Source organism: Spermophilus citellus (assembly GCF_964194105.1).
Source record: "Spermophilus citellus genome assembly, chromosome: 12".
NCBI classification, from domain to species: domain Eukaryota; kingdom Metazoa; phylum Chordata; class Mammalia; order Rodentia; family Sciuridae; genus Spermophilus; species Spermophilus citellus.
Window position 1 is genome coordinate 5662533 of NC_138198.1, and position 13758 is coordinate 5676290.

Here is a 13758-nt window from a genome sequence, read left to right on the forward strand (position 1 = left end):
AGTCTCTTGACAAACAGGAGGTGAGAAAGAAGGACCCCAACCTGACCCACAGAGATGAACTGTGTACCTGCCCAAAGGCACTCAGTCCCAGGGGACTTGCCCACCACAAGAGAGCAAATGGAAGTGGGGACAACTAAAGATATATTTCTTCAAATAAGAGACCGTAAGTGACCCTTGGGGAGACTGTACACCCATAGTACTTAGTCACTGAGGAACTGGGGGAGGAGGGAGACAACCCTTGTGCTCTAGGCAATAAAATGCTGGTTGTACCCAATCTGTGTGTCCCTGACCACCAGGTACCTGATCTTGCAAGATTGTTATTAAAGTAAATCCTCCCTTTTTGCTATACTTTGTGTCTCTTAGGCCATTCTCTGAGTTTGGACAGGAGAGTGCGTTTCTCACAGAGGTTAATACAAAACAGATGCTGAGGGTGGGGTGTGCAGCTCACTGCTAAAGCACTGGCCCTGCATGCAGGAGGCCTGGTACCACAAAAAGCAGAAGTCTGATGCTCAACCATCAAACTCCATTGCCATCCATCACCACCCTTCACCTCAGTGGATCATCTCACCTGAGTGTATGGTAGGTAACTAGTCTTAGCTATAAACCTTTTGAATAGAACACATGGACTCCTGAAATATGTTTCTAAAATAGATTTATCGTGCCCACTGTTTGAAAGCAGACTTTTTCTAAAGTGACCAAAATGTTTCATATTTCAAGAGCTGTGGATGACAGATGAATAAGGAGTCAAAATCGCCCTAACTGTGGATAGGAGACATACCGTGATGGAGGAGACATTAATGGCATAATCTAGCGGGTGGGTAACAGAGTCTTCACTGTGACATTTTTTCATAATGGAAATTTTTAATTGAGCCGTTCACGTAAGACGTCGTGTCTGAGTCACACTATATGTTAATACGCCCCCCCCACACCAAAAAAAAAGCACCTGCATTTAGGAGGGGTGGGTTAAAAACGGAACAGGACAATTTACTTGGCAATAGATACGATGGTCCTGCACAGGAAATCCCTCTTCACTTGCTCGGTAACGAGTTTTCTGAATAAAAGTAAAACGGATTCACACAGCTATGCACGCTGGGCCGTCCTACCAGGAAGAGCTCAGCCTGAAAACGCGCTGGCTGCGGCACTCGGAGGAAAGAGACCGCAACAGCTCGCCCGAATCCCGCGTGCCAGTCCGGCTCAGGCACGGCCCCGCCCTCCGCCCCGCCCCAGACACGGCCCCGCCCTCCAACCCGCCCCAGGCACGGCCCCGCCCTCCGCCCCGCCCCAGGCACGGCCCCCGCCCTGCCCAGCCCCGCCCTGCTCGGGCATGGCCCCGCCCCCGCCCCCGCCCCCCGCCCGGCTCAGGCAAGGCCCCGCTCCGTGCGCCCTCCACTACGCGACCTCCTCCCAGTGAGCCGCGCTCCGCCCCGTGTCTCGCCCCGCCCCTCTCGGACACTGCCCCCGTCTCTCAGGCACTGGCCCGCCTCTCACCCCGCCCCCTCCACCCCGGGCGCCCTCCCCTACGCTACTTCAGTCCGGAGGGCCGCGTTCCGTCTCGCTCGGCCCCTGTCAGGCTCCGCCCCGTGTCTCGCCCCGCCCCGCCCCGCCCCTCAGCCCTGCCCCGCCCCGCCCCGTGCGTCCTTCCCCGCGCGTCCAGCCCGGAGTGCGGCACTCGCCGGGTCCCTTCCCACCCCTCCCGCCCCGGTGCGCTGTGGCCCCGCATCGGGCTGGAGCGGACCCCGGGCTCTCGGATGCAGGTCCTGATGGCCGCGCCCGTTACTCAGCAGGTCAGCGGCGGCGCCGCCCCGTCCCCGAGCCCGGCGCTGGCCGGCCCTGAGAGCGGGCAGCCCCTGGCGCCCTCCGTGGCCGAGTTGCCGGTGCTGGACGCCACGGGGAAGAGGCTGCCCTTCGGCGCACTGTTCCGGGAGCGACGCGCCGTGGTGGTCTTCGTGCGGGTGAGCGCGGCGCCCAAGAGGGGGTGGCTTCCGCAGGTCCTGGCGCCTGCGAACGGGCCGGCCGGGCCTGGCCTTCCGGTGTCCGCCGCTCCGCAGCGAGGCCGCTTCCCAGCCAGCGGCGGCGTAGCGAGGACATCCTGCCCCCCTCGGGCGCTGCATTTCCTACGGGCCCTCCCGGCCGCGGCGCCGCCTGGCTAACTCGCCCTGTTGCTGTGTTGGGTTTCAGCATTTCCTGTGTTACATCTGCAAAGAATACGTGGAGGACCTGGCTAAAGTCCCCGAGCGACTCCTACAAGTAAGTTTTCCCACAGTGGGTGGCAGAGTGTCCTGCCTCAGGACAGAGTGAGTGGCGCCTGTCGTTTGTAACCGCCGGCGTGAAGTGTGGAGGGTGCATGACCTGCATCCCCAAATCTTCCATTTCCTCCCATTTCTCCAACCCCTCAAAAAGGGAGGAAAGAAGTTAGAGATGTTTTGTCCTAATTTATTGCCACTTGCTTGTAAACAGTGCTACCTAGTAATTACCTAGTAATGTGCCTAGTAAATGTTGAGTGATAATGCTCCAAATCAAGTGCTGGAAATTGGTTGTTTGTTTGTTTTTTTGTTTTTGGTACTGAGGATTGAACCCAGGGGTGCTTAACCATTGAGCCTCATCCTCAGCCTTTTTTTTTTTTTTTGTATTTTATTTAGAGGCAGGGTTTTGCTGAGTTGTTAAGTGCCTCGCTAAATTGCTGAGGCTGGCTTTGAACTCATTATCCTCCTGCCTCTGCCTCCTAAACCACTGAGATTACAGGCATGTGCCACTGCGACCAGCTGGAAATTGATATTGTTGTCCCTTTATTTGTGTTACCCCCAAATAGTTGTTACTTGTAGGAAAATTGTAATGTATCTTTTTTTTTTAAGAGAGAGAGAGAGGGAGAGAGAATTTTTTAATATTTATTTTTTAGTTTTTGGTGGGCACAACATCTTTATTTTATTTTTATGTGGTGCTGAGGATCAAACCCAGCGCGCCCTGCGCATGCCAGGCGAACCACATCCCCAGCACCTGTAATGTATCTTACAGATGCCAATTTGTATTTGTTAATAGACTGCAAGTTTCACTACTCTGTTTTTCTTCAGGTATTACATAGGTTTGGTCCCAGGTAAGCGTTTTAAGTGAAGATATTAGATAGGCTTTGTAAAACTAAGGTCCTGTTTTCAGTAGACCTTATCTATTGGAATGAAAAAATAAAATAAAATTGCCTCATTAAATAAGCCTGCTTGTGTGTTGTGGTTTTTAATTTTTTAATTATCTTTGTTTTTGCAGTACTTGGGATTAATCTACATCCCCATTGTATCTAGTGGCTTGGGAGGCAGGAGGATCACAAGTTCAAAGCCAGCCTCTGCAATTTAGTGAGGCCCTGAGCAACTCAGCAAATTTTTAGACTAGTATTCTTAAGTTTCCCAGGCTATCCTCAAAATTACAGTCCTTCTGCTTCCGCTACCTGAGTAGCTGGGATTATAGGCATGTGTCACCCATGCCTGAGGAATACATCATTTTGAATTTTTTTTTCCTCTGCATGCCCTTTTATTCTCTCTCTCTCTCTCTCTCTCTCTCTCTCTCTCTCTCTCTCTCTCTCTGTGTGTGTGTTTCCCAAGAGCTGGGGATCCAACCCAGGCCTCACCTATGCTAGTCAGTACTCTGCCACTGAGCCACATCCCCAACTCACCTTTGTCCTTTTTTTAATTGGATACTTTGTTTTCTTGCTATTTAATTGTTTGAGCTTCTTATATTTTTTGGATTTGGGTTCCCTTTCAGATACAGAGTTTATTGTTTCTCCCAAACTGTGGGCTTTCTCTTCACTCTAATTATTTCCTTTGCTGTGCAGAAGCTTTATAATACAACCATGCCTATGTTTGCTTTGTTGCTTGTGTTTTGGGGTCATATCCAAGAAATCATTGCCCAATCTAATGTCATTGAGCTTTTCCCTGTTTTCTTCTAATACTTTTACAACTTTAGTCTTCCATTTAAGTCTTGGAATTTTTACTTAGCAAAAGAATCATCTAAGTTCATCAGACATTTTAGAACAAGTTTCTTTATGTTGCACACAATCTTGCTGTTCCATTCTTCTAGAAGCCTATAGGTGGCATTAGAATGAAACAAAAGAGTGGGATTAGGGGAAGACTAGGAAACAATTCTGTTAACATGCACATTTTTTTTTTTCTCCTAAAGGAAGCAAATGTCACCCTTATAGTGATTGGACAGTCATCCTACCATCATATTGAGGTAAATATCTACCAAATTGGGGAACTCAGAGATTAAATTTGTTTCAGGTTTAAGTGCTATACATCTGTACCTAGTGGCTTAGGAGGCAGGAGGATCATAAGTTCAAAGCCAGCCTCTGCAGTTTAATGAGGCTCTGAGCAACTCAGCAAAACCCTGTCTCTAAATAAAATATTTAAAAGGGCTGAGGCTATGACTCAGTGGTTAAGCACTCCTGGGTTTAGTCCCCAGTACCAAATAAAATAAAGTTTCAGGTGTAAAAATTATGTTACTAGAACAGTGAGTATAGGCTAAATTGGCTGAAGTTAGATTATCATTACTTTTTTCTCATTTGTTCTTATAAAAACTCCAACTATTCTCTCTTCAGCCTTTCTGCAAACTGACTGGGTATTCCCATGAAATCTATGTTGATCCTGAGAGAGAAATTTATAAAAGACTGGGAATGAAAAGAGGTGAAGAAATTGCCTCCTCAGGTAAGATAGCATGTTTCAAATAGAATAAGGCAGTGGTGTGTTTTCACATCTGTGTATATGTGCATAGGGAAGCAAATGGTAAATTCCTAAGTCAGGCCACTGCTTATGATTCTGGTAAATGATCCAGCTATCCCACACTGAAAGACTTGTTCTCTGAACGTAATGATGTTTTAGCATTCTGTTGCTATGACAAAATTCCTGAGATAATCAACTTATCAGGAAGAATGGTCTACATTGGCTCGTGGTTTCAGAGGCTTTAGTCCGTGCTTGGTTGGCTACATTGCTTTTGGACCTGTGTTGAGGTGGCACATCATGGCAGGGAGCATGCACTGGAGGAAACCTCTTCATCTCATGGCAGCCAGGAAGCAAAAAGAGAGGAAAGGGCCAGGATCCCCATGTCCCTTCAAGGGCACCGCCCTTCCCCTTGCTAATGATCTAACTTCCTTCCATGAAGACCCACCTTCTACTTTCTACCACCTCCCAACACCACAGGCTGGCAACCAAGCCTTCAGTACATAGGCCTTTGGGGATCCCTTACAAACCCTGGCAAATGGCATGGAAGGATGTTGGCAATGTACTTTTGAAAGAAAAGGCAATTGCAGAACAGTATTTTCAATATGACTGCATTTTTGTAAAAGCAAAAATAATTTTCACAAACAAAGATTTGGGTATGAAAGCATGCGTGTGTATGTGTATGTGATGAAAAAGGTTATAAGAAAGATTACAGCATTTTTGCCCCAAAAATGGAAGTGAAAAAATTGACTTTTTAAAAAATATTTTTTAGTTGTAGATAGACATAATACCTTTATTTATTTTTATGTGGTGCTGAGGATTGAATCCAGTGCCTCACAAGTGCTAGGCGAGCGCTCTACCCCTGAGCCCCAGCCCAGAGAAAATTGACTTTTGTAATTTTTACAAGTGTGTTTTACTTTTGCAATTAAAAGAAAAACAGCATGAAGCTTACATATTTTCATATCTCAGCACCACGCCTGGGACACTGCATGTCTTTGAACTGAAGAGAACCTGCGGATCCTTTGAGACCCAGCACAGAGAGGTTCTTCATAGCTCTCCAGGTGGAGGAATTGCTTTCTTGGGTGCGACAGCCCCTGTCTCCACAGCTGCTCTTACTGCGCTGAGGAGCCAGGTGGCACTGTGCAGCTAGTTGAAGATTGTCATAGCTCCACATTCCCCACCTGACCACGATTCCTGGTGATTAATGGAGCTTAGTAATTGCAGTCAAACCCAGTGTGTGTGCTTTGGATAGGAATAACTCAGTTTCTGAAATGCAGAATAAGGCAACTCAGACTCATGTGCCACAAATACTATTTTGAGCTCTTGTCTCTGACACCCACTGTGGTAGATGCTCCCTAGAGAACAGAGATGAATGAGCCCTGCCTTCCAGAGATTTCCATACTGCATAAGGGCTTGTGGTAGAGAAGTGTGTGCTGGGTGCCCGCCTCAGCATCACGAGAGGAAAGGGATCTGGACGGCTTCTCCCAGGAGGGACGTCTCAGTGCCCCCTGAAGGAGCTGGCTGGTAGAGGGAGGGCGAGCAGGGTGCTCAGGACACAGATACATGTGCAGGTACACAGAGGCAGGACTGGAGAAGTGCAGGTCCCTGCCTCTGGCCAGACTCTCAGAGCCAGCTGGGGAATTGGTGTGAGCCAAGAGGTGGGTCGGGCTGATGCACAGTGATGTGGAATGACATTCCAAGGATTGTGGATCTGTTCTGAAAGTACTGGGTGGGGGAGTTGATCAAGTGTCGAAACAGCAAAGTGAGACAGACACATCCCAGTGTGGAGGAGGAACTGGAACCAGCCCAACCAGATCCAGTGATGTCAGTGAGAAGGTTCTAGTAATTAACTAGAGAGAAATGGGAGGCCTCCAGAGGAGATGGAGAGGCGTGATGGACCTGGGAGCCATTCATGAGATAGAATTGCCCTGATCCCTTTGCTGATATTTTAATTTCATTTTTTATTTTTTCTTAATTTTATTTATGTATTTGTTTGTTTGTTTGTTTGTTTATTTATTTAGTAAGTACTGGGGATTGAACCCAGAGGCCCTAAACTACTGAGCCACATCCCCATACCTTATTTATATTTTATTACAGACAGGGTCTCACTGAGTTGCTTAGGACCTCACTAAGTTGCTGAGGCTCACAATCCTCCTGTCTTAAGCCTCCCGAGCCACTATTTTGTATTTTTATTTCTACTTGTGGTACTGGGGACTAGCCCAGGGGCACTCTATCACTGAGCTATGTCCCTAGCCCTTTTCTGTATTTTATTTTGAGACAGGGTCTCCTAAGCCCAGGCTGGCCTTGAATTTTTGATCCTTCTGCCTCAGCCTCCCCAGTAGCTGGAATTACAGGTGTGCACCACCATACCCAGCTCACTAGTGATTTTAAAGAAAGCAGCCTAAGCTGGGCGTGGCGGTGCACACCTGTGGTCCCAGTCGCTGAGGAAGCTGAGGCAGGAGAGTCAAAGTTTGAGACTGGGGCTGGGGATGTGGCTCAAGCGGTAGCGTGCTCACCTGGCATGCGTGCGGCCCAGGTTCGATCCTCAGCACCACATACAAACAAAGATGTTGTGTCCGACGAAAATTAGAAAATAAATATTAAAAAAATTCTCTCTAAAAAAAAAAGTTTGAGACTAGTCTCAGCAACTTGAGGAGATCCTATCTCAAAATAAAAAATTTAAAAGGTCTGGGGATAGAGAACCCCTGGGTTCAACCCCCAGTGCTGTAAAAACAAGAGGAGGACAGAAGTAAGAAGGGAAAAAACACAGACTTTATTAAAACTGATGATGAGCTAGCTTAAGCTTGAGCGCTTGATCTGACCTTCCCCCTGCCTCTACCTCCCTCCCTCTGTCCTGCCCCCACCCCCAGCCCTGCAGTGGAGGAGATGGCAGCAGATCTGCCGGAAAGGGCAGACTGTGGACCTTTCCTCCTGGCACACTATTTTCATGTGCTGTGACGGAGTCTCAGCATGTGTAAGGTCTGCTTATCATTTAGCACTTTAGATATAAACTGTGAGTTTCACTTTAGTAGCACCTCATCCATTGCCACAATAAAGGTATGGAGTTGCAAAGAAAATAGGTGAATTCTAAACCAAATGCATGCTTCTAATTATGAGAAGGTATGTTCAAATCTTTTAATGTGCTTTAACTTAAATATACTTCATATAATATGTATAGGTATAAAGCTTACACTGTGAATATTATATAAACCACTATATTATAGATTTTATGAAATTATATAATATGCATTTGGGGGGTACTAGGGATCAAATCTAAGGGTGCCCTACCACTGATCTACAGCCTTTTTGGGGGGAGCTGGGTCTTGCTAAATTAGTTGCCCACACTGGCCTTGAATTTGGCCATTCTCCTGCCTCAGCCTGGGGAGCTACTGGGATTGCAGGGGTGCACCACTGTGCCTGGCACATGTTTTGATTTATAGTTTTAAAGTACTATCTTGACAAACAGAAAATATTAGATTTTCACAAAATACTTTTTTAAAAGCTTGAACCTGTATAAAGTATAAAGCATAAATATCAGAATTGCCCTCAGAGTAGTCTTATTTGAAAATTAAGGCACTTAAAATACATTATACAGTTATAATTTAGAGTTAACAGTACCCACTTTATAAAGACAAAGAATAAGAAAATAAGACCATTAAATTGTTTTAAATTGTTTTAAAGTCAAAAAACAAGAGTTTTACACATAAGAACTAAATTCAAACTAGCAAAATTAGATCATGCCTAATGGGAACGATGGCTCAGCTCTAGGCTTTGGCATCTCCTTTAATTGAATTTCTATCGATATGAGATCATCTGGACTTCTGAACATTTATTTTAGACATAGAATCCTGTAAAACAAATTTGATGTTTGCCTCACGTCTCTGAGTCAGCGCGCCTGTTCTTGTTTCGTGGTAAGATGATGTCACAGTCACAGTGTAAACAGGAAGAAATCAAAGAGCTGGAAGAAGCCGGGAAATAATATGAATCTGGAACTATCAGGAAGCAGTAGGTCCAGAGCTGCATGATCAATATGATATTATTCTCATATATTTTGGTTTTCATCCACAGTTGCTGGCTCATAGCTTATGACCTTAAGGCAGGTCATAAGAACCAAAACTGTACTCTAACCTCCCCAACCGTGCTGTGTTGGAGCTGGCCATAAAGAAGTTCTCTTTTCCACCTGACCTGATAGTAATCATGAGGCCCCATTTGGGAAGGGGTCCTGCCTGGAAGGGAGCCTGGGAAGAATCTGGACACCCGTGCTGCGCCCCCCAGCCCTCTACAGAGTTGCCCGTACTTCAGGCATGTCTATGCAGTGAAGTCTCCATTAAAAACTCAGGGGAGCTTCACGTGGCCACACACGTGCAGGTTTCTAGAGGGTGTGCAGAGGCCCAGGAGGCTCCTTGCACCCTCCCCTGTACCCTCCCTGGCCATCTCCTCATCTGTGTCTCCTGTGGCATCTTTTATGGTAAACTGGCAAGAGTCAGGACGCATCCCAAGTTCCGTGAGCCGCGCAAGCTCACTGAAGGAACCTGCGGAGGGCCCAGGGGAACCTTGGTTTGTAGCCAGGCAGTCACAGCGCAGGGCAAACGGTCGGGGACTGACTGGCATCTGAATTGGCGCCTGTCTCGGGAACTGCACCCTCGGCCTGGGGACCTGATGCTGTCTCCTTCGGACAGTGTCAGGGTTGCATTGCATTGGAGGACACCCCCGTCGTTGGTGCAGGATGGCTCCCCCGGCGTGTGGGAGAAGCTCTGCCAGCGGGCAGCAGAAGTGGTCTGAGCTGTGAGAGGCCAGAGCAGAGCTGAGGTCAAGTCTGAGTTCGTTTTCCTACTCAGTTGTCAGTGAAGAGCTAAAGGCCAGACGTAAAAGAGACACCAGGAAAATCAGTTGTGGGAGTAGTACAGGGGCTCTGTGGGGAGAGGGACGTCAGTGGGAGCGGAAGCAGACCCCCGACGGGGGAGGAAGAGCGGAGGGCAGCTGCCTCTCTCGGCCTGACACTGCAGGCTGTCCCCTGTTTGAACTCTGAGGCGGGGCATTCCCATCCAGGCCTACTCTGAGGAGAGCAGCCCTGGGGCCAGCCCTTCCCAGCTCCTGCTCTGTCCTTGCCCCCTAGCCTCACCCCAGGGAGGGGACATGGAAGCCGCCTTTGGGCTTCTCAGGAGCTCGGGCTTCTCACTCACGGGTTAGAACAGAGTCCCACACCACCGGCACCCAGCTGTGAGGACGCTGGACAGTGTAGGGCTACGGCCCAGTGAGAGGAACGGCTCTTTGACCGACATTTAACCACCAGGCCACAGTGTGCCCAGAACAGGGCCGGAGCAGCCACTAGTGGGTGAGACTGAAGAGCAGAGTGGGAGTCCGGGGGCAGCTCTGCCCGCTGAAAACTCCTCCCTGTTGCCTGCTGGGGTCAGACACTGCTCCAGGCTCTCCCCTGAGCGCAGTCCAGCCTGAAGCTGACAGGCTTCTGTGGCAGAAAGTGACCTGGGTCTGTCTGTCATCACTTTTTGAGAGCAGACGTTCTCACCAAGGACATTATCCCCCTGCTAAGGGGGCATTTGGCATTTTCTGGAGACACAGTCGGTTGTTGCAGCTTGGCAAACGGTGCCAAGAATGCGCTGGGTGTCGAAAGCCAAGGTGCTGCTGAGCACCCGGCCCCACGCGGACAAAGGATCATCTGGGCCAGAATGTCAATACTGAAACCGTTCTTTGAAGAAAAGGAAAAAGGACAAATGAGATACGAAGTGAAATGTGACATAAGAAAGCGAATGTCTTGTAGAAATGCCAGCGTCGTCTCCTTAACATTTAATGGCGCGTGTAATGACCGCATCTAAAGACACTCTTAACGTTCCAGGACACAGCCCCCACGTCAAGTCAAATCTGCTCTCAGGAAGCCTTCAGAGCCTGTGGCGGGCAGTGACTGGCCCTCTTTTTGACTTCCAAGGAGACCCAGCCCAGCAAGGCGGGACCCTCATTGTAGGTCCAGGTGAGCATGAAAGCCCAGATCCAGCTGTGTGCACTTCCTGTGCCTCTTACATGTCCCAAGGCCACCTGTTTTCTCTGTAAAGCAGACAGCATATAAAAGTGGGCACCTGGACCTCACTCAGGATGCCGTACTCTCACAGGGCATCTTTTGTTTTCAGAGGCTTTTGTTCTTTGGCATCTGTGTGTTTGATGAGTGTGCCTGTCATTCCACACCCCAGGGACTGCAGGGCTCGGGACAGGGGAAGCCAGCTGTGAGATGCTGATTTGTTTATGGCTATTTCACGCTTTAAAAAGCTCAGCAGAGGCCAGGAGTGTAGCTCAGTGAGAGCATGTGCTTAGCTTGTGTTCAGCACCCACCACAAAAGAAAAGAAATAGCTCATTGGAGGTGAATGTTTCTGAACAGGAGGAAATCCTTAACACTTTCTGTCGGTGAAAAACTCTGTCTAGTCATTTATAGCTAATGAAACTGCAGAACTTGCAGTGTTCAAAAGCAAGTCTGTTCCGGGCACTCATTTAGTAAGAGCTACCGTAAGCCGGGCACGGTGGCACCTGGTGTGCACGCCTAATAATCCCAGCGGCCTGGGAGGCTGAGCAGGAGAATCACAAGTTCAAAGTCAGCCTTAGCAACTTAGGAAGGCCCTAAGCAACTTAGTGAGACCCTGTCTCAAAATAAACGGGGCTGGGGATGTGGCTCAGTGGTTAATTGCCCCTGGGTTCAATCCCTAGTACCATAAATAGATAAATAACATAGCCTTCATAAGTCACAGACTTTTAATGACTTTATTTTTTAAAATACTTTTTAGTTGTCAATGGACCTTTATTTTATTTATTTATATGCAGTGCTGAGTTTTGAGTCCAAGAATCAAAGTGAACAGAACCTAGACTATAACTCGCAGCTTACTTGAGCAGATAATAAGGATTGTGGACCTCTGAGTGTATTGTAACACAAGGTTTTTTTTTGTTGTTTTTTTTTTTTTTTTGGTACCAGGGATTGAATCCAGGAGCACGTTACCACTGAGCCACATCCTTAGCCCCTTTATTTTTTATTCTGTAGCCCCTTTATTTTTTATTCTGAGACAGGGTCTTGTTAAGTTGCTTAGGACCTCCTTAAGTTGCTGAGCTGGCTTTGAACTTAAGATCCTCCTGCCTTAGCCTCCCGAGTTGATGGGATGTCAGGCGAGTACCAATGCACCCAGCTTGTAACAGATGGCCTTATGCCTTATTTTAAAACCTGTTTTGGGCTTTGTTTATAAAACAGATAGCCTATTAATCATTATTTGGGCATGGATTTTTAGAAGTGATTTGTTTCATTATTACATATATTTAAGAAACAGATGTGATTTCCAGCTTGGTATCTATGTTCATTATTCTGCCTGTGTGACAGGACATTTTATTTAATTATATTCAATAAAACCTAATAGGTTATAATTAAAGAATCTTTCTCCTTGGATCTCATAAAACCACTCTTATTTAACCATAATTCTTGTACTGCTTTATTGCTATAATTAAAAAGTATTATGGCATTGTACAGAGAATATAATGTACTCTAGGTGATTAATTTTCCCCTTTGGACTAATTAAAAGTTGAAGCCCTTTCTTGATTCTAGTAAGAAATAAAATAAATAATAGTTAACATTCAAACCTCAGCTTTTGTTCTTATTTTCTTCTAGGTAACAACATCCATTTTATGCACCGTGATAGGAATAGGTTGGATCACAAACCCATAAACTCTGTCTTACAGCTTGTAGGAGTTCCGCATGTGAACTTCACAAGCAGACCTTCCGTCATCCACGTGTGACTTGCCAGTGGTCCTTGGGAACCTGACCTTCATGCCAGCATGCAGCACCTTGTGCTTTCTGGGGCTGGCCCCTCCCAGCCTCTGAGGGAGGATGAGAGCAGATTCCTTCCAGTTGGATCCAGGTTGAGGCTTCAGTTGTCAAAAATGTGATACATATTTTAATTTTTGTAGCTTTTTATAGCTTTTTAAAAAATAACAGAGTCAGTCTACTTTGGGCTGTGGAGAGCAGCTCAGCAGCAGAGCACTTGCTTCCCAGGAAAAAGGCCCAGGGTTTACCCAGCATTGCAAAAATAAAAATAAAAATACACACATACATACTTGTAGGTATACAGGAGAAAACTTTAAAAGTTATAGAACTCTCATGCACAAGGCCCTGGGTTTAATCCCCGGCACCACACACACACACACACACACACACACACCCCAAAAAATCATAAATTTAGGAACACATTTGCTAAAATTAAATAACGTAGTCAGTTGTTCAATAAAAGATGGTTTCAGCAATTTAAACATATAAAGGAAATGGAAAACAACTCGACCATTTTATTCAATGAAAAAAGCAGGATATCAAATTCTGTAAGAGATATAACCACTTTTTTATATGTATATGTTTATATTTTGGTATGCTTAGGGGAAAAAAAAAACAGAGGAGAATTGCCAGTATTGTAAGATTACAGTTATTTTTGTTTTCTTTTTCAAACTTTATTTTCCAACTGTTCTCTAAAGAGCATGCTTGACCTTTTTCTTTTCCTTTTCTTTTGTCCTTTCTTTTTTTTTTTTTCTTTTCTTATTTTTTTGACTAGGCAAAGATCTTTAAACACCAGAGGACAAATACCTCCTCAGAGGTGCAGATTACCTAGGCTGAGGCCTGCTAGCTTCCATCCTGTTAGAGCTCTGCCCCGGCACAGACCTCGCCCCTGACACCCAGCCACACCAGCTGCCTGTTGCACTAGGGTTTCTTGGTAGGAAGAAAGAAGTGAAGGAGAAAAATATTTTAGGGTCTTTGGGTTTTTTGTTTGTTCGTTTTTAACATGGAGCTGGGGATCAAGCCCAGGGCCTCGCACATGAGAGGCAAGTGCTCTGCCACTGAGCTATATGCCCGCAGCCCATTTAAGATATTTAATTCATGTATTTAAAATATGGTCAGGGCTAGTGACATAGCTCTGTGGTAGGGCACTGGCCTTGCAGGCATGAGGCTCTGGGTTCAATCCCTGGGACTACACTAAAACACATACATAGAGAGATATATACACACACACATATATTATATGTATTATA

The 13758-nt window shown here is 46.6% G+C and overlaps 1 protein-coding gene across 1 annotated transcript; it reads left to right on the forward strand.

Moving 5' to 3' along the window:
• Positions 1-1610: 1610 nt before the first annotated feature.
• On the forward strand, positions 1611-13013 carry LOC308631767 (peroxiredoxin-like 2C). Its single transcript, XM_081263233.1, has 6 exons — positions 1611-1952; positions 2179-2247; positions 4162-4215; positions 4580-4685; positions 10552-10683; positions 12353-13013. The coding sequence occupies exons 1-6, from the start codon at positions 1749-1751 to the stop codon at positions 12478-12480; spliced, it is 693 nt and encodes a 230-aa protein (XP_081119359.1). The 5' UTR covers positions 1611-1748; the 3' UTR covers positions 12481-13013.
• The last annotated feature ends 745 nt before the right edge of the window (positions 13014-13758 follow it).

Excerpts from the sequence above, each read along its gene's own strand:
- LOC308631767 (XM_081263233.1), top strand. The coding sequence starts at position 1,749 with ATGCAGGTCCTGATGGCCGCGCCCGTTACTCAGCAGGTCAGCGGCGGC. Across the intron at positions 1,953-2,178 it reads CCGTGGTGGTCTTCGTGCGG|CATTTCCTGTGTTACATCTG; the intron begins GTGAGCGCGGCG and ends GTTGGGTTTCAG. Across the intron at positions 10,684-12,352 it reads GACCCTCATTGTAGGTCCAG|GTAACAACATCCATTTTATG; the intron begins GTGAGCATGAAA and ends ATTTTCTTCTAG.